Raw genomic sequence first — 26,815 nt, forward strand, 5'->3', positions numbered from 1 at the left:
ACATCCAACCCAGAAACAAGAAAAAATGCTGATTACCTGGGGAAAAAAAATTCTTAGAACTATTTTTGGACCTGTCAAAGAATGTGATCTGTGAAGAAGGCGATGTAATTTTGAAATTGCAAGACTATTTAAAGAAAAAGATATAATCAATTATGTAAAAGCAAAGAGAATTCAATGGCTAGGACACCTTGAGAGAATGGAGGAAAGCAGAGGCACTAAGAAGATATTCAAGGGGCAGTGCGAGGGCCAAAGGAAAAGAGGAAGGCTAGCCAAAAGATGGTTAGACGAGGTGGAGAAAGGCCTTAAGATTCTAAAGGTCCGAAACTGGAAACAAAGTGCTAAAGACAGGCGACTTTGGAGAAAAATTGTTAGTGAGACCATGGTCCAACATGGAGTGTAATGCCAGTGAGTTAGTTAGTTATTAATTCAAAATGCAAATGCGTTTAAGTGCGAAATGTTAAATGTTATGTAATTATGTAATATGTCAGGAAATTTCAGCAATATTGCTTTTTTTAATTTTATATTTACACTGGTTAGAAACGGCGTTCAACAGCCGATCTAATTCTGAGTTTACGAGCATCAATGTTCATCTTCGTAGCCTTGTAATTTTGCACCTAACCCAGAAGACTCCTGTAACAAGAATTGGGATAAACTAGTATTCGTAGAGGACTTTTTCAATGGAACTAACCCGCATTTGCGTTACATGGAAAGGAAAACCCCGAAAACCTTCCATGGTTAGCCAGACGGCAAAAGGATTCTAATCCATGATCCGTCTACCACTGAGTATATTTTATGTCAGCACTTAGGTTGGTGCGAGTCAGGAACAGAATTCGTATCAACCGGTCATAGCTGGGATTCGAACTGAGGTCATCTCATTAGTGCGCAAATCTCCTGGCTCATCGCTTCACGTAGTTCTCTAATCATTGCTTGAAAAATTTTAAGATTCAATGCAGGGGACATATGATTTGAGCCGTGATGGCCCAACCGTTAGGATTGAACCTCAGTCCTTGTGCAGGACTGAGGTTCTATCCTAGGCGGTGGCTTGATGCTCACCCAGCTTTAAATCAATGGGGGTCAGCTAGTCCGAGAAGTAAAGGTGGTTTGTACGTAATGATAACTACATCATACTATTTTTCACGAAATTGTATGGTCTTGATCTTTGTGACACCATCCTTACAGAGAACAGACTGTTGCAGAAATTACTTCACTTTTTTTTAACAAATATTTCATGGGGCTTAAAAGCTAATTTTTTAATTTTACTTTCATTTCATGATTTAAGTTATCCAGTTTTTACATCCAAATACCATTTTCCTAATTTGCATATGTTTTCTGGTAATTATAAATTCGTAAAACTATTTCGATTCCATTAAATTTGTTGATGACTTTCAAATTTTTTCAGATCACATCAACGCTATGATTTTTAATTGTTAGATGCCCTTCATCAAACTTATTTCATCAAACCCTTTAGCAGAAACCATTATTGTAAAATATTAAGAAGCTCTGAAAAAGGAAATTTAAATTTGGTTGCCAATTTTCAATTGCAAGTAATAAATAGTTCAATTTTTCAATTTTTTATAAAAATATTAATGTAATCAATAATGTAACTAATATGATGGATTGTTTTATTGCACAATTAAGATTGTGTTATTTGTGTCCTTACCCTTAGAAAAATCAATTAAAAATGAGTTAATTTAAATATTTCTTTTTTTTTTAAGGTGTTTAAAAGAAAAAGTGCAACTTAGGCACGGAGTTGTAACTAATAAATTCTTGAATATAAATTGTAAAAAGTCATCTTTTAAAAAAGTTTTTTTTCTATCCTTTCTAAAGAGCTTTGAGAAGGTCTTAAATAGTCCATATATTCAATAACGCTGTAAGAAACACATATATCCATTTAATGGGTAATCTCGGTGGAGGGATTTGGAAAGAATCATCATGCTCTCTCCTCTGGTTAAAGAGCGACATTTAAGAGATGCGTGCGCATAGCTTAAAAGCTTCATGAAATCTTTCCCTTCGACACTTCAGAAGCAACAAGCTTTTCGGTAAGTATGCATTTTCTGTCTTTAATTTTATCGTTTTCTTTCATGAAATCAATCTAAAATTATCGTTTGTTATTTACCACAAATTTACACAATATTTTCGAAGATCTTTTATTATATTTCTTTTTTTCAAAATACTAAACTAAAAAAAAAAATGTATATATATATATATTTATACAGTTGGACCTCGATTTAACGAACTAATAGGGATCGACAAATCCGTTCGTTAAATCGAAGCAATTCGTTAAATCGAATAGAATTTTTTTTTAAAGAGTATGGTATAGAAATATTAATGCACAATACCCTTAGATATATAGATATGAAAAAAAGTTATTATTGTTTACTACGAGCTTAAAAATTATAAGTTATACGTTAGGAAATAAACTTTAAAATAATCTTAATTCTTTAATAGTACTTTCTTTTAAGACTTAATACATAATACGAACAGCTAATTACACGCTTAGATTAGGGTGTGAAATATTCTAAGTTTCAGTTTAATGGGCAAATTTTTTTCCCAGCGATTGTTGTTCCTTTAATCAAAGCTAAAAATTCGTTAAATGAGCTCATCTTAGCACACTTTTTGTCGGGACAGAAAAAATATTCGTTAAATCGGTTAATTCGTTAAATCAAAGTACGCTAAATCGAGGTTCGAGTGTATAATAATATTATAAATATGTATAATGTTCATGCAATTTATGGTTGAGTTAGATGTTAAATATCATTATTTAAATCTGAGGAAAATAGCTCTAAGTTTAGAATAAAAAATCAGGACAGTGCATCGAAAAGAAATTAATTTTTCGTGCATTTGCTATTTGAATATTGTTAATATTTACTTTATAAGTGTCCACATTTAGCCAGAAAATATAATTAAAATATTTATTTGTCAAAAAGAATTTTGGCAAAAAACGGATTTATTAGAAAACAGAAACTAAATATATTTATTAAGGAAAATTTACTCCATGAGTTCCACATCGTTTTTGTATCATTTGCTTAAAAAAATAATAAAAAAAATAAATAAAAGACTGAAAAAGCATCGGATTTAGAAAAAGTAAGAATATCATTCCTTTGTTTTGAATTTAACTTTTTATAATAAGTTATAGTAATAAGTTTTGAATAAGAATTAAACCCATAAAAATACATTTGGAGTTAATTTTAGAAACTGGTGGCAACAGTTTCTGATAGAATAGCTCGAATTGGGTATAATATAGCCTATGTCACAGGTTGTGTTGTTCCTACTAAATTTAACCCATGAACGGCATTTTATGCGAGCCTAACTTCAAGCCACAAATAAACAAACGAAGTGTTCGATCGTTTAAATAGCTGCTCGCCAGATTTTATTGCATTATAAAGAAAAGTTATTGAAACTAAATGCAACTAAATAAACAACAACAACTAAAACAAATAACAACAACTACTAATAACAATAACTAAATAAACAACAACTAAATTCCATTCGTTTAGCATTGCGTCATATGTTGTTCCTACTAAATCGAAGTAGTTGTGTTTTTTTCATATTATACCCAATTGTCTAGGTTTAACTGCCAATGCAAAAATATCACGAGGACGCAAAAAGTGCTTTAATGGAGAGAAAAAAAAGTAATAGCACATTACATACTCATGCTGAGTGTATATTTCCTTTCATTTATTATACTTTCAGCTTTAAAAAGAATCCTAGACATTTTAAACATACCTTTACTCGAAGTTTTTACACATATTAATGAATACTATTTTAATAATTTATGGTGGGAATACTATCCTTCCAAAAGAGGTAAGTAATTATAAAACAAATATTGTAAAATTTTTAGCTATTTTCGAAGAATGAACCTAACTTTTGAAATTCGTAAGTAAGTATTTAAAGGTAAAAAAAATGAAACATTTTCTTGACTCAGATCAACCATTAAAGAGGAAGAAAAGAGTAACGAAAAACAACGAAACATCAACGAAAACCAGTTTATTTGTCAACTGATTGGTTCAGAATATACGAAATTTTTTGTTGCTTCTTTTGCACAAAATTATTTTGACGATCCAATATGCATTTTTTATACTTAAATTTTTACTGGGATCCTAAGTGTATACATTAAATTGAGTGTATGCATAGTTTGCATATACTAGTCGGAAATAATTTTTGTTGTGCGAAGATTATGGAGAAAAAAAATATTTTCAAGAAGTAAAAATTTCGCTATACTTAAAACACAATTGGTAAAAGTTAATTAGAGTTTTATTGCCTTCAAAATCCTGTTGACTAAGATTGTTCAATAATCTTATATCAATTTGACACTCTGATGTGGTCGTAACTGAGAGTCAAAACACGATTAGAACGGTAAGAAAACTTTTTTGGTTGAAGGTACTGTGCAGATACGACAGCAAATGATTGACAGCAGTCATTACGGAACACTTTAGATTATAAGTAAAACCTTGAAGCATATAAATTTACCTTTTGTAGCAGGCGTTACGAAACACTCTGGCCATGAATAAATCTTGACGCATATAAATTTACCATTTGTAGCAGTCATTACGGAACAGTTTTGATCATGAGTAAGACCTTGAAGCACATAAATTTACCTTTTGCAGCAGGCGTTACGAAACACTCTGGCCATGAATAAATCTTGACGCATATAAATTTACCATTTGTAGCAGTCATTACGGAACACTTTGAATTATGAGTATAAAACCTGGAAGCATATAAATTTACTTTTTGTAGCAGCCGTTACAGAACACTTTGGATCATGAGTAAAACCTTGAAGCATATAAATTTACTTTTTGTAGCAGCCGTTACAGAACACTCTGGGCATGTGTAAAACCTTGAAGCATATAAATTTACCTTTTGTAGCTGTCATTATGGAACACTTTATATCATGATTAAGACCCTGAAGCATATACATTTACCTTTCATTGCCAAAAATATTTTCGATCGAAATGTTTCTAACAGCTAATAATAATTGTGGTCTTAGTATATAAGCTCTGATTTCAGATACTTATTTCAAATTGTGTATTTAAGCAGCTATCACGGCACCTATTACACTCCAAAAATTGAGTGAAGGTCCCTAATGTCAAAAGGATGTAATAGTATCAAACGATCCTTGACTAGGACAAGTTTCTGAATAAAATGCTAAAGTTTAGATTTGTTTAGATTGTCATTAACATGAAATTAATAACAATTGCAGTTAATATCATGAAATTAAAAAAAAATAGATGCTTATAAAATTTCATTCTACTCATTATCACCGCTCTAATAGCTAAATAATTGGAATCATTCTTTTTTCAAATTGCAGATGCCTTTGAGGCTCAAAAATCCAAGCCTGTCGAAAATTAAGGTGTGTTTTTTCAGAGAAAGTACGTATTTATGCTTGAAATCGTTACGCAATTCATAGTTATACTAATTAGCATATTCAAAGCGAACCATTTGAACTACTAAGCTTGGCACTTAGTACTCGAGAATCCAATTATTAAATCAAAAGTTATTAAATTATTCTTATTTTGTTCCTAAATATGTTCATAAATCGACGCTTAGACTGAAAAACAAACGTACGCATTTGTCTTTTTACTAAATGTACAAATTTAATTAAATGCAACAGCAATTTTTATTTTAGGAATGAAAAATAAAAAAATAATGCTTTTTAGATCTTTATCTGTAAATAAGAACAGCGTGAATAATAAGGAGTCATCTATAATAATGGGACTGATGTGCTAAATAGCAAATGGAATGGTATTTTAAACTTGCATTCTCTTGTCTAAAACAGAAACTGGAAAAAATTAAAGAATGAGTATTGCTTTTCTTCTCTTTTTTTAAAAGTTTTGGTGACTCATCTCCAAAATTTGGACTGCAACTTATTAGTTGAGAACTCCTGCTTTTGATAAATGCTGACAATGAAATACAAGTTTTTTTTTATCACCAAATTTTACTTTTGAATATTTATAACTTTCATTATAACTATATTTATAACTTTTTATTTTATTCCATGACTATCAGTAATTTCAGATAAAAAGAAATAAATAATATTTTCCCATCTTTGGTATTTTGAAAGCAAAAAAATTTTAATTATGCAACTTTTACTTTTGTTCACTTCTGGTATTGATTCCATTTCCAACAAAACAAACAAACAGAAAAAATAATAATTAAATTAATAAAATAAAAGTAATAATAATTAAATGTGTCAATAGAAGTAGTCGATACAAAATGAGTACAAGATTTTAGGTACTTGTTAAGTATAAATATTTTGTTAATTAATAATATTATTATTGTTCTTGTTAATTATCACTCTCAAAATTATTAAAATATTTACCATTAGTTGTACTCACTATCTATCTATTAAATATATAGTCAATACAACCCATAAAGTTCAAGTTACTGTTACAGTTTACTTATTTTCTTTATTAATTTATTCCTGTTGAATTAATAACTTAGCCATTTTTATCCATTTTTTCAATAATAGTACAATATTCGACAAATAATCAATTACTGGATACCACTTTGATGGTTCGTAATATTTTAACAGCTGTTTGTGTTAAAATGACATCATTCGTCCTATTTATAAACATCTCACCAAATGCTTCAGCATCACACGTAATAAAGTCAAATAGATAATAACATTCTTAGTATTCTTTTCGTTGTTTTCTTACAAGATTTTTCTCAAAAATTTCTCAATTCCCCCATTTTTAAAACAAATTTAAAATAAAGCAAAAAACTTACTTAATAAATTATTTAATTAATTAATCTAACTATAAGCACTGTTCTTTATTTTTTTTAAAAGAAATAGTTTAAAATTCCCAAAGATTTTGAACTCTCTATAGCGCATGAAAATGTATGTTTTTTGGCGGGAGGGGGGGAGGCGTTATATTATAAATAAATTTTAAAGTAAATATTTAATTTTTTAGAACAATTTTTGTTCTAGTTTGGACAATATATTTCAAATAAAGCAGCATTGGAAACGGAAGCCTTTCTGCAAAAAGCTCGTGGGAATCATGTATCTAGTAAAGCTTACAGAAAAAATCTGAATACATTTTTATATCATAGTAGATGAAAGAACTCAACATTACTAAACATATTTTATTATTTATATTATAAGACATAGAGGTAGATCATGTCAATATCATCCCCGCTTATTTTTATACTAATTTATAGAGATATATACTATTACATTTACACATTTATTATAGATAATTAGTAAATATAAGTTTATAAGAGGTGAATAAAATATAAATTTGTAAATATAGCCAAATGATTTAGAGATTAACTGTACTTTATTATCAACATTTATAGTATTAATTTGCATACATGATTTGATAGTTCGACCTGGAATGTATAACTACCCTAATTGATATTATTACAAGCAAACAATAAATAATGGCATTATTTTTAAAAAATTTCTGTTAAAAAGAATTTATTAAAAATAATATCTGATCTACTTGTCTTCGCATGAATTTTTAAGAGCAGAGATTTAATCCTATTTTAGAAAGTGATTATAGAGGCGAATAAATTAATAAAAAAAACAAGTATTAAAGGAGATTGTTACACTTTTTTGGAAGAAACTTAACTGAAACTGACGTTTAAGAAAAGATTTACAAAAATAATCTAAAATCGATTAGAAAATAAATATTTCAAATAATTTTTTCGTAACTTGTTTTTTTGTTGTTGTTATAAGCCGAAAATCTATATTTGTTGCATAATCTGACATTACGATTAAAAAATGAAATTTATTTTTTTTTCATATAAAAGGTTAATTTTTGTTAGGATATCTAGGGAAATTGTATTTTATTTCAGTAAATATTAAACTAATATTGTAGTACGAAAAATATTAATCTGATATTGAAAGATGCCGAAACTGCATTAAATTTGTCAGTAAAAAATGTGTAAAAATTAATTTTCAGATATTACAAAACCTAAAAACTGCTGTTGTTGCTTAAAAATGAAGTCTTGTTACTTAGAAATTGTTGCATCGCTTTATCACCCAAAAAATTATGCTTAAAAGCTAAAAATAAATTATTTTTTTAGAAACTATTTTATAGTTGGAGATACTCTAGAGCAGAGGTCCCCAACCTTTTTGTACCTAAGAGCAAGTACTAGAATATCGGTCGAGTGGCGGGCACCATTTATTTTTTCAGAATAAATTTATAGTTGGTAGACGTAGGTAATAATACTCACAACATATAACGTACAAAAAAATTAATTTTAAAAATTAATTTCATCATCATATCTGGCTAGACAGCCTGGGGTGGGCCAGTGCCTTCCTTTGAATTCGAATCCACTTCTCTCTACTTTTGACACTTGTTCGCCAGTTTTTCTCCTTCAGAGTAAGGAAATCAGTCTCAACTAAATCCAGCCATCTCAGCCTGGGTCTACCTCTTTTCCTGTTCGTTAGGGGTTTGTGTAATAGGATTTTCTTTAAATTTGAGTCAGCATTCCTTCTGAAAATGTGAGCTGCCCAGTTCATTCGATTTATTTTAATGAATTTCACAATATCTGGCTCTCTGTAGATTAAAAATTAATTTAACGTATTAATATAATTAGTATAAATATTCTCGTGTAAAATAAAAATGATTACTAAATTGCTTGCAAAACATGCGAAGTATAAAAATTAATTATAAAATATATAAAATACAGTCAACGTGATCTTTGGCATTGCATTTCACTGGCCAGTGCTTCATAATTGGAAAATATGATGAAATTCTTGCTCGCAAGCAATCGTCAAGGTGTTCATCTGTAAGTCGTGATCTATTTTTTTATTTTATGATATTCCATGGCGAAAGACTTGGCGCAAGTGGAAAATAGGTACGCTATGTTTTGCTTTGTGCTTATAACTGTGGGGGTGGAGGTCGTTTTCCATTTTGGTCGTGTTTATGAACAATATTGAAAAAACAACAAAAAAAAAAATTCATAGCATTTTATGGGAAAATGGAAAACTGAAATTTTTATCGTTGGGCACAAGCAGCGGGCGCACTTACACCGATCAACGGGCGCCATGGTGCCCGCGGGCATAGAGTTGGGGACCCCTGCTAGAGTGTTTTTTTTTTTAATTTTCAAATCAAAGGTTTGTTTTGAAACAAGATAAGCGTTAGTTAAACAATACATTAATTTGCAGATTATTATTAATTTTGCTGCGTATTTCTTTTTTTAATGCATATTTGTTGCATGTTTCTTTTTTTTTTTCTTGCGAAATTATACCAATATTTCAAGACGAGCCGTGGGATCTCAGGGTTGCTCTATATAGGTTGGATACAGGTTCGAATCCCAGTACTGGCTGGTTGATACGAATTCTGCCCCAGACTCGCATCGACAACAGTGCTGACTTAAATATCATCATTGGTAGATCATGGGTTATAATTCCCATGCCATCGAGCTAACCATGGGAGGTTTTTGTAATTTTCCTCTCCTTGTAACGCAAATCTGGGTTAGTTCCATCAAAAAGTCATCCACGTAGACTTTTTTGTTGCCCCAATGCTTGATCCAGTCGTCTGGGTACGGTTTGAAGTTATAAGGAGTTGAAAATTAATAGTGATTAACTCAGAATTGGGTAATCTAATCAACACTGGTTATAAAATAAAATAAAATACTTCCAAAACACTTATTTTCCCCACTGTATACAATTTTTCAAAGAAAATCATCAACGTGAGGATTTTTCTCAGTCAAATCTAATGCAAACAGATCAAAGAGCGTAGTTGAAAGAACTTGATCAGGATCAGCCCATTCAAACCTATCGCCTACCTTCCAAATTTAACAAAACATTTTTTCCAGTAATAGTGAAATTAAGCAGAAATTTTTAAAACAAGTAAAATTTTTATACATCCTTTATCACAAGAACTTAATCAACCCTATTTAACCCTTAGTACATGTGTTTAAATTATTCACATGCTGTGAAGTACAAAATTTTTTTCAACTCTAATTATTGAAAATGATAATGCATAACCCGAATCATCCGTAAAAATAACTTTCGAAATTACGGAAATTCCGTTTTAGGTAGAGGGTATGAATTGACAAAATAGCTTATAAAACATAAATCTTCATCCAGCAATAAATTTTAAGTTCTAAAGTATTCTACAGTGTTTTAAAGCTCGAGTGAATTACGCCAGAAACACACAGAACAATAGTATAGAAACACTTCAATAATAACTCTATGTGAAGGATCTTTCTTTTAGCTTTAAATGTTTTGAAAGATTTTACATTATAAAACTGTTGTCATGGTTTGAAAGATCATGCTTGAAGCTTTTTGAAATTGTATTATTTTCAGCCAAGAAAAATTTGCATCGACCAAAATAGGCGTAGGGGAGTTAAAGGTTTCCTAATATGTAATACTGTATTGGTCGTAAATCTTTCAAAAATTCTGACGTCGAAACTTTTTTTTATTAAACATCATTTTTAAACTTTAAGAAACCGGAAGGTTTAAGAAAAATTTATATAAGTGTCCCCTTTCTTCTTAAAAACATGAATTTCATTCACGTTAACCAAACTGATAGTAAAGAAAATAATCATTAAAAGGTTTTAAAAATAGAGAATAATCTAAAATAGAACAGTAGAAAATTCAGTAACACTTTTTTGTCCTTGTGCAGCTAGCTTCCTTGCAATTAGAAAACAGAATTTCTGAAATGTTGTGTTATGTTTTAAGTCACTAAATTTTTCAATTCCTTATAAGCTTTAAAAAATTCTTAAAAAAATATTCCTTCCCATAAAAAAATTTTAAGGCTCTTTCCAAATCCGGCATTAGTGTTAAATATTGTTAAGGTTGTTGAATAATTTTATATCTTAATAAATGAAGCGCAAATCTATATTTTACCATTTTAAATCACAGTGATTATGGCATAAAATATCTATTTTGATAAATGTTTGAAAAATGAAACTTTTTATAGTGTCGTTTATTATTTTTATTTAATATCTTTATTTTTAGACATAACTGCTAATGTGCCTTCTAAACAGAATTCAATATACAAAATTATGTAACAAAAAATAATGACAGTGTTACTTTTAGAATTAAAAAAGAAACGCACTATGTTGTACTAAAAATAAAACTTAAAATTTCTATTGTAGATTGAGATTTTTGTATTGAAGATTGAAAGTGAGATTAAAGATAACGGTAACGATACTAAGTTTTAATCATTATTTTGTCATGACGAGCGTTTTGTCTTATCTTGTTTCACTTATTTTTATTTGCCGTAGTTTATGGCATAGTTGTACCTCGGGCACAAGCTGTAAAATAAAACTAAAAAGAATGAAACATTAAGACATTATAGCATAAATTTATCTTGTATTTCTAAAACTTGATTTATCATAATTTATCAAAATAAGATAAATTAATAATTTTTCTACAATACAGTGGCAGTAGACGTTTTGATACACACTTACAATATTATTATAATATTCATCATAAGTTACTTATACGTGTTTTCAGAAAGTATAGAATACCATGGAACCTCAAATGGACGCAAACGAATTCAGGAAATGTGGAACAGAACTGGTGAATATGGTGGCTGATTATTTGGAAAATATAAGAGATCGTTCAGTGTTGCCGGATGTCCGTCCAGGATATATTACAGATCTTTTGCCGGATTCTCCACCTGAACAGCCACACCATTGGAAAGATGTACTCAATGACATTGAAAAAGTTGTTATGCCTGGAGTAAGTTGGCCATTTTTTGTTCAGAAAAAAATTTTTGTAATAAAAACTTTAAAACCATTACTTAAGTAACTAACGTATAGCAATCTTTTATTGTCACAGAAAAAGATTTTACAAGTTGATTGTAAAATAATAATTATAGAGACAAAATTTTTGAATATTTATGCTACTTCGCCAACAAGTAAAAGCGTAACTACTGAAATAATGGGTCATATCTAAACATCTGTTTGAATTATTTATTCGCATGATGCATAATGATAGATACGCATTTTTGATGTTTTAAAATCCAAGATACATTACGCATAGTTTTTTTTACATACAGTTAAAACAATGTATAAATGTTTCTACCATTAAGAAAAATTTTCTTCTACAGCCGTACAAGTTATCAGTTACTAACGAGCGTACTAACGAGTCAATAAAATTATTTATTTCCTAAACCCTTTTTATCGAATTTAAATCTGCCAACTTCTCCGGCTTTTCCCGAAAATTTGAAATGGTGGAGGAAATTTCACTTTATCTGCTTTAAAATAGTTTGGAACACCAAGACATTTTTATAATTTAAAAAGACCTGTCAAAGTATTAAAGGTTATAAAGTATTAAAATACGGGGGAAATCTAAAAAACATTTTCCTACTAATTGCAGTTTTACTACCACTTTAAATATTGCAAAAAAAGAAGGAAACTTCGGAATTCTGCTGAGTTAATTTTTGCAGTAATATGAAAATAACTACGAGAAAAAAACTGATATTCATTTAATTTAAAGTTTAGTAAATATTTCTTTTGATTAGCTGTCATTTTAATTTAACACTTAATACAAAAATGCTAAAAAAACGGCTGGAACAGTAAAATTATATGCTTCAAAACGTTCACCAATTTCTAGACACCACTATTCTTTAAGCAACAACGAAATATGTGGTATGCCTCTTCAATAAGAATATACAGACATAAAAATATAAAATATCGGTCGCGAAAATTTTCGCGACCGAAATTTTTTATTAAAAATTCGATGATTTTTCAAGAATTTTTGGGCTTACAAATGTTTACGATATAACTTCTTCAACGAGACTCATATTGAAGAATTGGAATAAGTTTATTAAAAATAAGATATAACTAACAGATCCACTAGAAGAGAATTTTGTTTGAGACGGAAGACATTCTGATTACACTGTCTGAGTTCGCAGTTGCTAATGCGTTACCTGACTGAAATTTGCTGTTACGCAAAGGATTAAGTGGATATTTTACTATATTAGCTATCACTTAAGTTTTAATAAAATTCACATTTCCATAATTGCATAGTTAAAATTAAGAAAAAAAACTATATATAACTTTATAAAATGTAACAGGCATGTTTGGTTTCTGTAAGAAAAAAAGTAATGGTGAAAAAAATTGTTCTACCAGTTCGTCATGTAGTCTTTCGAAAAAAAAATCCTCTCACAAGATGGCTAAGAGCTATCAAGTAAACAATAATTTTTCTGTTTAGCTACTTGTCTCTATTCACTTTAGGGCTGCTAATATTTAGGATGGTAGTCTTGAACAGATTTTCTTACTCAGAGTAGTAAACTAACTTCAACTTCCAGTATTTACTTGCCGTTGCAATAAGTATAATTTTTGCAACATTTCACAACTAAATATGCTTATGTGTTTTAGCTGTTAGTAAGCTGTTGCACTCACAGATAAATAAAACTTAGAAATGTTTTGATTACCAGTACGGAAAATTCTGAAAATTGACAGCAGTAATTCACTGCAAGCAGGGTTTTTTTTCTAACTTCATTCTTCATTATAAATATTGTTTAAAAGTTTTATTCACTTCAATCTTAAAGTGGTATTTTTTTTTTACTTAATGAATATATAATTTCGAAACCATTGAAATAGTAAACACTTTAGTATAATAGTATATATTTTTCAGCTTTTGTAAATTTTTTACTTCTTTATTCTTAATATTTCATTAGTTACCGTAATTCTACGATATAATAAAAAAAAACACTATAGTATATAGAATGACTATGGAAAACTAGACTGCAACAAGAAAGAAAAAAAAACATATCTAAGAGATAAATTTTTTTTAAATTGTAGGAAAAGTCCTTAAATGAAAAGCATTTTGTTTATTTAGCCTACTTTCTAGAGTCAAATAAATATTATAATGTCTAGAGTAACAACTAAAACAAAACAAAAATTCCTTGAATTTAGAATTTTGTTCCACAGTGAAGTATAACTTATTAGAATAATATAGCTTATCGAATTTACTCCCAGATAAAAAACAACAGTATGATGTCCATAAAATAAGGCCTGATTCTTTTGTTTTATTATCTAGGATATTTTAAGTCGATTGCATACTTATCATTCTTATCAACTGGCGACACTTCCTGCCTTTACATTTTTATCTATTGGTGATAAAGTGTAAAAGCTATCATTCATATTTTATTCCTCCGATTCATAAAAACTTTCTTTTATGCTCGTTGCCGTCCCTGTAGCGCAGTGGATAGCGCGTTGGACTTCTAATCCAAAGGTCCCGGGTTCGAATCCCGGCAGGGATGCTGTGTTCATGGGAACTTTTTGTTAATTATCTATATTTGAATTTACTTATGAATTATAAGAACAAGTATGTTCAAACTGAACTACATATAGTTGTTACAGTCCCTGTAGCGCAGTGGATAGCGCGTTGGACTTCTAATCCAAAGGTCCCGGGTTCGAATCCCGGCAGGGATGCTGTGTTCATGGGAACTTTTTGTTAATTATCTATATTTGAATTTACTTATGAATTATAAGAACAAGTATGTTCAAACTGAACTACATATAGTTGTTACAGTACCTGTAGCGCAGTGGATAGCGCGTTGGACTTCTAATCCAAAGGTCCCGGGTTCGAATCCCGGCAGGGATGCTAGGTTAGTGTCAACTTTTTGTTACGGTAGGTCAAAATATTTAAATTTGCAAAAAAAATTCCCGATATACACAAAAAGTAAAATTCACATTCAAAGGTCCAAATTTTCAATCATTCGCCATACTAAACTGTTTAAACCAGATTTCTACTATCTCCCCATATTTTAATGGTCAATAATCAAAATCCGTCGAAAAAAGACAGAGAAAGTACGTTTTCTGTCTGATTTAATAGCTTAATTAATAATTAGAATAAATTTATTAGCATAATACATGCCTCTCCTTTGAACTATTAACGCTTTAAGGACCGGTACCACACTAGCAAGGATATTTGATTAAACTACGGAAGTCTCATACGCACCTGAAAATAATTAAAAATTTGTAGTCAAGATGAAAAATTATTTTATTACACTTTTTACAACCAGAATATTTTAATAGCTTTAGGTAAATATATCTAAATCTGAAAAGTCAGAGGTGGAATGGACAGAGGAATGGACACTCAAATCTTCACGGGAGCTTCCATCACCTAGTTTCAATCATGCATGTCCTAACCATTAGACGAAGAATTAATCATAATTTTGTTGCCAAATGGAATTTATTATCAATCACAATTCCGACTTATTTTCCACTTACCATAGTACTCAAATCTCCAATGGGGCAATGGCTCCTGATGTCAATGTAAGATTTAATTGCTTCCTGACCTTTACAAAAAGAATTTACTGCCATAGGTTAATCAAATAATTTATCACTTTCCAGAACACCATTTTGTAAAAATTTTTAACTGAAAATTTGCATTGGATGATAAAACGAATTTCAATCGCTTTTAATCAAACAAACATACATTTTGGCCACTTTTCGATTAGTTGGTGAGTTCAAATATCAAGTGTATGTATCAATATGTGTCATAATATACAATTGGGATATGGAAATACAGTTTACAGTTATTTTCTGAAAGCTGAAGGCAAACTTAATCGCCATTTTATTGTTAGCCAACATTTCGCTTACTCTCCGACGTTAAATAACAGTCACAAAACTAATAAACTAATAAAATTAAATAAAATGTTTAATAAACCCGTTTCTCAAGTTGACTAAAAAGGAATAAAAAACAACTTTTCAATGAAACCTTAAAAACCATCCTAAGCGTATCATCTTAATAAATTTATTCCTAATCGGATTCGTTGCCTGGAATGATGGAAGTTTTTATGATCGGTGAAGGTTCGATAGGTAGTAAAGGCAGCTTTATTTGATGGATAGGCAACTTCCGCTTTCTTTACCTTGACGGTTTATCTGGCTTTTCGGCCACTCATAAAGCTTTAACACTTCGGTTACCCTTCTTAGAGATTACATTGCTTTTATTTTTACGTCATTTTGACCTGTCAGGAAAAGCCATTTTCTCGCAAAATGTTTAGTGGTCGAATTAAATACACTGGTTATCATAAATTAAGGAAAAATCACAAAAATAGCGATAACTCTTTCAAAAGTAAGCCAAACCGTGCAAAATTTGCATATGTTGTCCACTAAGAGTAGCTGAGTAAAATTGCAATATGCAAATTAGTGGCGCTGCACTCGGCTTACGTCATCTGCCTGGAGCATAAAAGTCCAAGTTTGAGAGAAAGCACACAAATTTTACTGTGATTGCGACATTGAAAATCTGAGATAGCCAATTCGTAATAATGACCTCTAGGCATCATTTGCCTGAAGAACTACGATGGAGAGCCATCGGGAGACTAGAGGCAGGGCAGAGTCAATCAGAAGTGGCCAGATGGCTAAATGTGAGTCCATCTGTGGTTCATAGACTTTGGAGGCAATTTCAAACCACAGATTCGGCATCTAGGAGGTTCAGTCAAGGACGGCCAACTGTTACGACCAGTGCCGATAACCGATATTTGACATTAAGTGCACGCAGGAATAGAACCGCTACTCCGACACATCTTAGATCCTCTCTTGCTGCAGCCACCGGAAGGTTGGTGTCAACGTCAACTGTGCGCAGAAGGCTCCACGAAGGTGGTCTGTATGCGAGACGACCAGCCATTTGCGTGCCGCTCACATCACGCCATAGGAGAGACCGTTTGCAGTGGGCCCGACAACATGTCCACTGGACGTCAGATCAATGGAGGCCTGTTCTCTTTACGGATGAGTCCAGGTTTAGTCTAGAAAGTGACAGTAGACGTTATTTGATATGGAGAGAACCTGGGACCCGTTATCATCCATCAAACATCCGTGAAAGAGATGCATACGGAAGAGGCAGTGTCTGTGTTTGGGGAGGCATATCCTTAGGAGGGCGCACATACCTCCATGTCTTTCCAAGGGGAACCGTGAATGCTCAGGTTTATCGAGACAACATCCTTGATGCTTATGTGCGCCCATATGCCGGGGCAATTGGTGATTGCTTCCTGTTACAGGACGATAATGCAAGACCACACAGAGCTCGCATTGTTGATGATTATCTTCAACAGGAAACAATTGCTCGCATGGAGTGGCCAGCTCGATCCCCGGACTTGAATCCTATCGAGCACGTTTGGGATGCTCTAGGGAGGCGTGTATCTGCCATCAATCCGCCCCCTCAGACCCTTGCCACGCTTGCAACTGCTTTACAAGAGCAATGGCTCTCACTTCCTATTGAACTGATAGACCGCATAATTGAAAGCATCACACATCGCTGTTTGTGCTGTATTGCTTCTAGAGGCAATCATATTCCATATTAAAGGTACTTTTTCTATTGCAAACCGATACTTCCAATTTGTTTATTTTATACATGTGCTAATTTCTATACTACTATTAATGTCTGATAATTTCTTTTTATGTTGTTTAATACCTTACTATGTGTTGTATATTGTGGGTAAGTTTCATAAAATTCCATGTGTAATTTCTTGAGTTATCGCGATTTTTGTGAATTTTCCTTAATTTATGATAACCAGTGTACTATAAGAACGGAACTTTATTTACATAAGCCGAATTAAGTTTGGCTAGAAATTAAATTTTTAGGCCTTAAGTAGCATTATTTTATTTTTCTCAGACAATCTGTCTCGGATACATTTCTTCTTTAAATTATTTCTTTCGACATTTCTAAAGAAAGGATGAAGGCACAAAAGGAAGAGTTAAAAATAAATGAGGTCGAAATGTCAATTGTTCGACAAAAGAAAGTTTCTAACAAGTTTGAAGTATTCTTTAAAAAATAAGTAGACAGATTCTTATGTATTAATTTTTTGTTCTGGATTAATTTATACGAAGAATAGTAGTACATTTCACACTGTATTGTTCTAGAATAAAATTTTGTTAAAATTGATATTTTAACAAATTTTGATAGTTTTTTTTTTAAAAAAAATGCTCAATGGCTTGCAGAATAGAAAAAAGATTGTAATGTCTTATAGAATAGAAACGACTTCAATGTCTTAAAAATGTCTTAGTTTTCTGTTCGTGTTTATGGCATTGTTGAAACGATAAAATCTGTTGGTATAAAGGTTTTGATAGCAGAACAAAAAATTTATATGCAGGATGATACGTATAATTACCGCTTTTAATATGCATAGTGCCACAAGATTAATGGGACAAATTTTATAGGAAGGTAGGAGACATCACAAGGATTCAGATTTGCATAGCAACCCATGGTCGAAAACGTCTTCGTTCGCCGCTAAGTGGTATTGTTCACAAAAGCATTGGAGGAAATAGACCTGCGTTGCCGCAGTCATTTGAGTTGTCATCGTCCACACAGGAGTATACGATGTTTTGTTTTATGAACAGCACTTGTACACTTATACGCAACACTTCAGGATTCCGAAATGAATCTGGTTGGTTGCAAGAATCGTCTGTGCGGCTGCGGATATCCAACGAAATCCAGGTGTATTTGAGCAAGTCCGCCAATCCGTGGCTTACGGTGTAATGCATGTATTGCTAACAATGGTTGAAACTTTGAACATCTTTTGCGACATTTTCACCTATAATCTATTACAGCACATGTAATATCTTTCACAAATAACTATTTCAGATAGATCATCTAAAATATCTATGTCTCTTGTACCTGTCATACTACTTTCTCATGACGTTTTCGACCATGGATTGCTATACAATTCTGTATCTTTGGGATGTTCCTACCTCCCTTTAAATGTTTCTCCAATAATCCTGGGACATCCTGTATGTGCAAAAATCCTTGTCAAAAGCTAAGTAGAAATCGACATACCTATATTGCAAGTTGCAAAAACGCTTTTTAAATCTGATGAAACACTATTGAAGAAAGCTATATTAAAGAAAATACAAAAACCTTTATGATTTCCAGGTTAATCTTGAATGTGTTTGCAATAGTTATGTCATCCAACTCCTCTCAGTTGCTTTGGGCAATCAAGCAAGTTTTGATACATTTTAACCCCTCATTAGTGTTTTTTCCTCTTTACCTAAATATTAATTTACTCCCCCTATTGTGCAAATTATTTTGACTGGAATGCGAAAAATACTAAAGAAATTTATTTAGAGTAATGATTGCAAAACACCAAGTATATAATTGAACAATTAAATACATAAAAATTCATTAACATAAAAAGTGTATTTCAAATGTTAACTCAACAGGAAATTTTACAAGAACAAAAACTGGAGAAAAAAATAATGGAAATCAGATGCATCATGAAAAAAAAAGGAAAAAACAAGAGCTAAAAGTCATTATCTTTTTATTATCCTTGCTCGGTGAAGATATTCGCAGTTTCGAAGGGGAAGTTGCAATACAGTTGGGGATGACGCTTCAAGGTTGCTAGGAGACCACAGGAATGCATTATCCGGATTGCAGCAAACGGCCCGTTCAATTCTTGATTGTCGATTCCTAAAGAGGTGGGAATAAAAAGAAAGTATCGTAGTTCGATCTTGAAAACTCTCAAGAGTATCATATAGGTCTTAAATTTAAAAATATTCGCTTTTCGAACACAAGAAAAGTTGAAACATAAGATGCTTTAGGGACCGCAGAAATTTTTTTAAGATGATTGCATCTGAGAAATGAAAAATGGAGAGAATATTCAAGAAAACACTAAATAAAATTTTTAAAAAAATAATGGAAGATATTTTAATTGGATTCCAGATCAGTCACACTGTATTCAATTAAAATAAAGAAGAAATTTATAAAGAATTGTTATATCTTGTTGCATGTTTTATAAGCTCATTATTAAACTTAGAAAATAGAGTGTTTTTAAAGTGTCACTTAATTCATTATTTCACTGTTTTACTGCGTTTTTATCAATAAACTTTCCTGCTAGCTGTTTTATTAAGGCAATTTCGACCACTTTACTACTAGGTAGAGTACTGAAATGCCTTTCTGCTTGATGACCATGCATGTCTCTACTTTTTAAACAACTTAAAAAAGAAAAAAGCCATTTTTCAAAAAAATTTCATTGCTATATTTTAATAACTATTACCTCCTGTAATGTTTCAAGAATTAAGAGACAGGTATGACAGATAAGAAGACAGGTACGATGCATATCATGAATCCTTAGAGGTATTATACGTTCTAAGACATGGCATGTGTTCTCAGCGGATTTCAGGATAAAAACATGTTGTTTATTTTTACTCTATACATACAGGTTCTGAATTAAGCTTAAACTAGTTAAACTAAATATTATCACAGCTATAGCCAATCGATATTGCAGGGATGCCACGCGAGACTAAAAATGCAAGAAGTGGAAAAAACTGCAATTCATTTTTAATTATTTAATCCATTTAATTTTTCAATCATGACTACCACTACGACTTACATTACAATTATTCAAATTTAAATTGAAAACATACTTTACATTCATCTTTAATAGCAAACTGAAAGAAATATCCTAGAAAAAGTTGCTAATTTTAATCGCTTTAAATAGATTTTAGCTCTTTGTCAATCGCCACTTTTTACATTTATTGTCGCATGTGGCATTCCTCAGTTTCCTTTTTTGAGAATGCCGTGTATGTAATGTCCTTTTTTGAGAATGCCGGCAAATTATATCCGTGGAAGTGCAGGCACCATTGTACAAAAATCATAAAGGTGGTTTTATTAAAAATAAGTGGTAGAGCATTTACTCTTTAATGGCTATCAAATGTGCCGCTTAATTCTGTCGTAAACTTTCGTTACAAGTTTGAGTAATGGTTGAACAAGTTGATAACAGTTGATAGTTTTTCAAACTATAGAACATTTAAGTTAATGGTTGAATATCCTATATATATACCACTTTCTTTAATAAAAGAACTTTTTACATTACCGAAAAAAGAGGCGTGTACTTTCGTGGGCAGAATATTTCGGCTGATCTAATAGAAGACACGTTAACTCCATCAATATTGATCTAGTTTCCTCAGTTTAAACAGATTTAATAACATTGCTATTTCTGCTACAAATGGGATCTATGAAACGAATATTCCAAATAAAAAAACTGAAATGAAATTACTTGAAAATAAGAACTTTATTGCCTTCAAATAATAAAAAATGCTTTTTTTAAATCATTTTTCCGTAAGTCGAGTACAAAAATTTCAATTAAAATGCTAACGCTCTTAATGTAAAATGATAGACATTCGCTAACAAACAATATTTGTTTTCAGATGACTCATTGGAATCATCCCAATTTCCATGCATATTTTCCGACAGCAAACTCCTACCCCGCTATGTGCGCTGACATTTTGGGAAGTGCCCTCACATGCATTGGATTTACATGGGTAAGAAAAATATCTTTCATTTTTGTGAGTGTATACATTATACATTTACATTATACATTTACATTATACATTTACATTATACATTTACATTATACATTTACATTATACATTTACATTATACATTTACATTATACATTTACATTATACATTTACATTATACATTTACATTATACATTTACATTATACATTTACATTATACATTTACATTATACATTTACATTATACATTTACATTATACATTTACATTATACATTTACATTATACATTTACATTATACATTTACATTATACATTTACATTATACATTTACATTATGCAATGTAATGATTGCTGTGGAATTCGTATTAGTTGAAACGATACTCAACTTGATAGTAATTTAGCGAGTACTGATTAGACTGTAACAATTAGTATTTTTACGGATCAGGCCATCACCGCCTACATCAGAAAGCCTCCACACGGTTTCCTAGAAGTAGTCTTAGCAGAGTATTTAAAAAGTGACACAGTTGTGCGCATGAACCCAATTTCTATTTTAATAGTAATTAATAGAAATTTATCATAGATATTTGCGAATTGAATCTGTAGTGGTTGACAAGTAAATGAGACAAACCAATTACTTTCATAAATTAAACAAATTTTTAGACATGTATTTGCTGCAACTTTCTTATTTTGAGTAGATTTTCCATTAAATGGCTCTTTCGTAAACTGGTTTACCTTCATAGTGGTCTGATCAGACTACCTATAACAAACCGTGTCGAGGCTTTCAATTATGGGAGGCGTTGATCAGACTTATCCTAGAAAGTTGTTGGAACAGGCAGCAATACTATCCTAGAACATTTAAGGAATGGGTATGTCCTGGAATCTGACAAAGAAAAGGGTATACTTTGTGAGATGTAGACTAAAGCAAAAAATAACGTAATACTCTCATTTGTTCTTTATTCACGTTGTTTTATGCTTTAAATCCTAGAATATTGACGGATCAGTCTTATCCTAGAACTTTTATAGATTAAGATGTAATAGTATCCTTGAAATATTAAGCTTCATTTTCATTATTATTATTATTTATTCAAGCAAAGTGCTTGAATCCCCTTGACAGCAACCACATTGTCTGCTAACCTCAATGAAACCAAACAAATAAAGGACAAATACTATACGATGAATGGGATAGGGACCGCCTCCAAAGGCAAGACAAGTCAAGAAATTTTAAGCATAACATCCTAAAACTTAAATGGATTACACTATAATTGCATCCTAAAATTTTTATCCTATCGCACTGTAAAATTATTTAAATCTGCTATTTCTTCCGGATTTTCCAGATTATATTTAAAAGTGGCAGTGAAAGTAATATATTTCAGTTTATCTCTTGAATTTATAAATTTAATTTATTATGATTTTTACTACCACTTCAGATAAATAAATAAGGCATATGTGTAGTAAATGAGTAATTATTACTCAAAGCAAGGGTGATTCTCACCTCGAAGTATGCCACCCACAGATCGCCTTATCGTTTCTTACAAGTTAGATTCCTTTCCTTATAATAAGCAATATATTTCTAACTTAAATTTTAATACTATTTTATATTAATTCCATGATCTGATCAGTTGTAACGGAATGCTACTTTAGTCGTCAACTGCCTCAACTCTTTCACTGCTTTGTGTCAATTATTCGCTATAGCCCTAGGGCTCAACTTAGATGAAAGAGTAGAGTGTCCGCTTTGCGGACAGGGACTCTGAATCATCACATATCAAGTCAAAATAAGTAACGCCACGCAGGACTGCTACTTATATGGGGGAAAATTGAAAATTAAATCATTAGTAGAATGACTCTTGAAAATCTATGGGTTCATTTTAATCTAAGGGTTAAGCTATTTCATTTTTTTTAAATAAATATTGTAGTTTTTAATTGACATAGAGTCTACATCTTGTGTTTCAGATGTCTAGTCCCGCATGCACAGAAATGGAAATGGTTATGATGGATTGGTTAGCGAAGGCTCTTAAGCTTCCTGAGCATTTTCTATTTGAGTCTAAGGGAGTAGGGGGTGGCATTATACAGGTAAACTTTATTTCACAATATATTCATTCGAATCTGTTTCTTTATTACCATTTTTTTAATGTACAATAAAAGATCTCATAAAATAGAAAGAAAAAAATTATTAAAGAATGTTCTGAAAAGTATATTTTGTCAGTATTATTGTTTATAGTGTTTATAGTGTATAGTGACGTAAGGTGTGACAGAAATCGAATTCTTGGCCATAGATGGCGCCACTGAAAAACAAGAACAATCGCACCCCCTCTACCTAAAACAGGCATACGTCAACAACATCAATAAAAAATAGATTTCTTTTTCTTAATTGCAGAAAACATTCGCGTCTGTGGCTAATCTTCGAAATCTGACGTAGCCAGATATACTCCATAAGGTTTTTGACCTATACAGAGCAGCCAACTTTCTACGCTTTTTGTAAAAATTTATTCTAGTAGTAGTAGCTAAGTTAATGTTTTAATATATTATTTTTTATTCAGTAAAACTTACTTTCCACGCAGCTACCTATAAATAATTTAAAATTTCACATGCAGCGCCACTTTGTTTCAGCTCTTTCAAAGCACAGAGGATAACATAGATACCACACTTGCTCCGCTTGGTAAAAATTATTTTTTAGTGGCAGCGAAAGCAAAGTTACTTTTAGTTCAGTATTTTTCAGTTTAAGTAATTTTCCACCACTACATATCAAAAAATTCAAAGTGTCATTTGAAATAATATTTTACTACAGTTATCTCATGGAGGCACTTTTCAAGCGTTGGCTTAATTATCCCTATTCTACATGTTTCATTATTTCATTCTCTACCAATTTATTAAAACTTTTGGCAAAAGCTGAGCAGTTGGCATCCCTAGTATAAAAGTTAATAGCATAGATTCTCTTCATCATCTTAAAATCAAATCAGCTCTTTCGTGGGGAGTTTAAAATGTTGGTAGAATTACCAAAAATTCTGAAAGCATTGATTTTTAAATGTCAACCATTCTATAAAATATTTTACAAAAAGCGTAGTAGTTAGCAGGCCTGCATATACGAATGACAGATCACCTCTCATTAGTCTAACGAGTCCAGTATGTGCTCGAGTGAAGCAGGATGATTATTAATTTTTTTAAAAATTGGGATGCGCTTGAAAGAGAGGTAATTAAGATTACCACTTACAATCCTGGTCAGAAAAGGTTTGAGTATCTCTATCGTATTTGGCGTTCAATGGTGTACCAGGGCATGTCCTACAACCACAGGTGGTATGTGCTTCAATGAATTGAGTCTGAGCCGTGATGGCTCAGGGGGTAGAACATTCGCCTTCCAATGACATGAACCGGGTTCGAATCCCAGCGAAAGCTGGTCGATACGAGTGATGCATCAGGCTTTCACCGAACATTGTGCTGACATAAAATATCCTCAGTGGTAGACAGATCATGGGTTAGAGTTCCTTTGCTTTCAGGCAAACCATGGGAGATTTTCGTGGTTTTCCTCTCCATGTAACGCAAATGCGGGTTAGTTCCATCAAAAAGTCCTCCACAAAGACAAATTTGTCCCAATTCTGGATACAGGAGTTCCCTTGTTCTCTGAAGTAGGTTCAAATTTACAAGGATACGGCGTTTAACATTAATAGTCGTAAACCAAAAAATCGGATCGGCTGTTCAACTACGGTTATAACATAAAATGAATTAAGTCTTACTTTTTCATTGGTATATATTTGATAAAAAGTGAGCAAGAAGTCTGTAGTCAGCCGTCCTTGGACAATCTGTCCACCACTTCATTACCATGTATGTCCAGCTATCCGTAAATAAGTCTAATCCACTCCGGGCTACTGTTGTAAAAATAGGAATATTATGTTGTGATGTAATAAGTAGATTATGAAAAAGTGATTGGCCATTTCTGCTTACACAGAATTGGCATTTTCTGTTCTTGGCTACCATTTGTGACTTAAAATATCGATGTTACCTAATTTCAGATAAATATTGTTAATATATAATGGCAAACACGTATGTCTCGTTTTTCTAAGATAAATTTCAAGAATTAAATAATGGATTTACCATTTTGAAGAGAATTCATGACGATGTTTATCTTTAATGGATTAATCCAGAAACACCTAATTTTTTCTTCTGCAATGATGCGAAAAATGCTTTTTATTTTTAAAAAAAATAGAAGTTTTTAATGGGAAACAATAAATAATAACAAGATTTTTCTGAAGAGGTTATTTTATCAATTAAAAATATTTGTTATCTTAAGCACACTTTTAATTTTTCCAGAATAAATTAAAACTAGTTTTTATTTTTTAAACGAAAAACTCTAATTCTAATTTAGGCTGTTGGCTGTAAAACATAAAATTTCATATTAATTTATAATCTCTAAAACAAATTTGGAATAATAATTAAGTCTTTATGAGAAATGTTTTCAAAAAGTTTACGACTAACTGAAATCTTAAAAACTATTTTTTTTTTAGGGCACAGCAAGTGAAGCTACTCTTGTTGCTCTTTTGGGAGCGAGAAGTCGTATTCTGAATCAATTTAAAGATACATCGCTAGACAAATTAGTTGCTTATGCTTCTGATCAAGTAAGTAGACTCATAAACATGAAAAATATTGAGCTATCATTCCTTTTTATTGAAACATTTCACAGATTATAATGAAAACAAAAATATACTCATATCATGCCTTTTTCTCATTTTTTTAATAATATATTTGCAACACCAGTTCACTGTAATTAAATAAAGAAAATGAGAACATTTTGAGTTTTAGGTTTCAGAACAATTTTTAACATGCCAATCTAAGAGTTTTTTTAAAAATACTTCGGTAAAAATTCTAAAGTATTTGAATAATTCGCTTCTGAGAAATAAACACAAGTAGACAAAAAAAATAATTTAATAAAAAGACATTTACAAAGAAAACAAATAAGGAAATAAAAATTTAAAACACTTTTAAAGAAGATTTTTTTCAAGAAAATTTTTTTAAAGTTCAAAATGAAGATAAAACAAAGGAAAATTACGGACATATGAAAAAAGGGGCGGATAGAAAAACAATAATAAAAAAATAAAAAAAACAACTGGGAAGAAGAAAAAAAATGATAACATTTTTTTACAAAATCCGGAAAATAAAAGATATAATCTTTTCATCATCCCACACGATTATATCCGCATATATATATATATATATATATATAAGTTCAAAATGAAGAATAAAACAAAGAAAAATTATAGACATATAAAAAGAAAGGGGGGGGGGAAATAAGTAAAAAAAAAATCAAACAATAGTTTAAATAAATATATATAAATTTAAAAAAAAAGAAAAAAAAGAATGAAATTTTACTCAAAAAACCGGGGGGAAAAAAGATATAATCTTTTCTTCAGCTCACACGATTATATCCGCAAAACAGAGTGCTTTCTGATATTGTATCAATAAAGCCAAAGCAAAATATATTAATACAATAGTGTGAGGAGCACTCAAAAATTTTTTTATAAAAATAACAATAAGTAAAATAGATCACAAAAAGTAAAAATAACATGTAAAAACAGAAAATAAAATGAAATAAAAGGAAAAACATTAAAAAGGGGGCTATAAAGCGAGTAGCAAAATCAGATCAACTTACATGGTCGAAATATTTTTCAAGTCAA

The 26,815-nt window shown here is 31.0% G+C and overlaps 1 protein-coding gene and 3 non-coding genes across 9 annotated transcripts in view; all 4 read left to right on the forward strand.

The window, feature by feature from the left end:
• The first annotated feature begins 1,917 nt into the window (after positions 1–1,917).
• Ddc (aromatic-L-amino-acid decarboxylase) overlaps positions 1,918–26,815 on the forward strand; it is a 38,536-nt gene continuing 13,638 nt past the window's right edge. The window contains exons 1-6 of one of the 6 annotated variants that reach the window (XM_016067497.4): positions 2,002–2,039; positions 5,309–5,369; positions 11,417–11,644; positions 21,061–21,174; positions 23,103–23,222; positions 25,649–25,759. In XM_016067497.4, coding sequence (XP_015922983.1) covers positions 11,432–11,644; positions 21,061–21,174; positions 23,103–23,222; positions 25,649–25,759 — 558 coding nt within the window. In that variant the 5' untranslated portion in view covers positions 2,002–2,039; positions 5,309–5,369; positions 11,417–11,431. Of the gene's footprint in view, positions 2,040–5,308; positions 5,370–5,662; positions 5,743–11,060; positions 11,102–11,158; positions 11,645–21,060; positions 21,175–23,102; positions 23,223–25,648; positions 25,760–26,815 lie in introns of those variants that run through there. The other 5 variants (XM_071184680.2, XM_016067499.5, XM_087153994.1 and 2 more) reach the window with 5 other exon arrangements.
• TRNAR-UCU (transfer RNA arginine (anticodon UCU)) lies at positions 14,102–14,174 on the forward strand. Its single transcript has one exon. It is a non-coding gene; the product is annotated as a tRNA-Arg (tRNA).
• On the forward strand, positions 14,274–14,346 carry TRNAR-UCU (transfer RNA arginine (anticodon UCU)). The gene has a single exon. It is a non-coding gene; the product is annotated as a tRNA-Arg (tRNA).
• TRNAR-UCU (transfer RNA arginine (anticodon UCU)) lies at positions 14,446–14,518 on the forward strand. Its single transcript has one exon. It is a non-coding gene; the product is annotated as a tRNA-Arg (tRNA).

The sequence above is a fragment of the Parasteatoda tepidariorum genome, chromosome 10, assembly GCF_982258835.1.
Source record: "Parasteatoda tepidariorum strain Cologne lab strain chromosome 10, Ptep-v5.0, whole genome shotgun sequence".
NCBI lineage: Eukaryota > Metazoa > Arthropoda > Arachnida > Araneae > Theridiidae > Parasteatoda > Parasteatoda tepidariorum.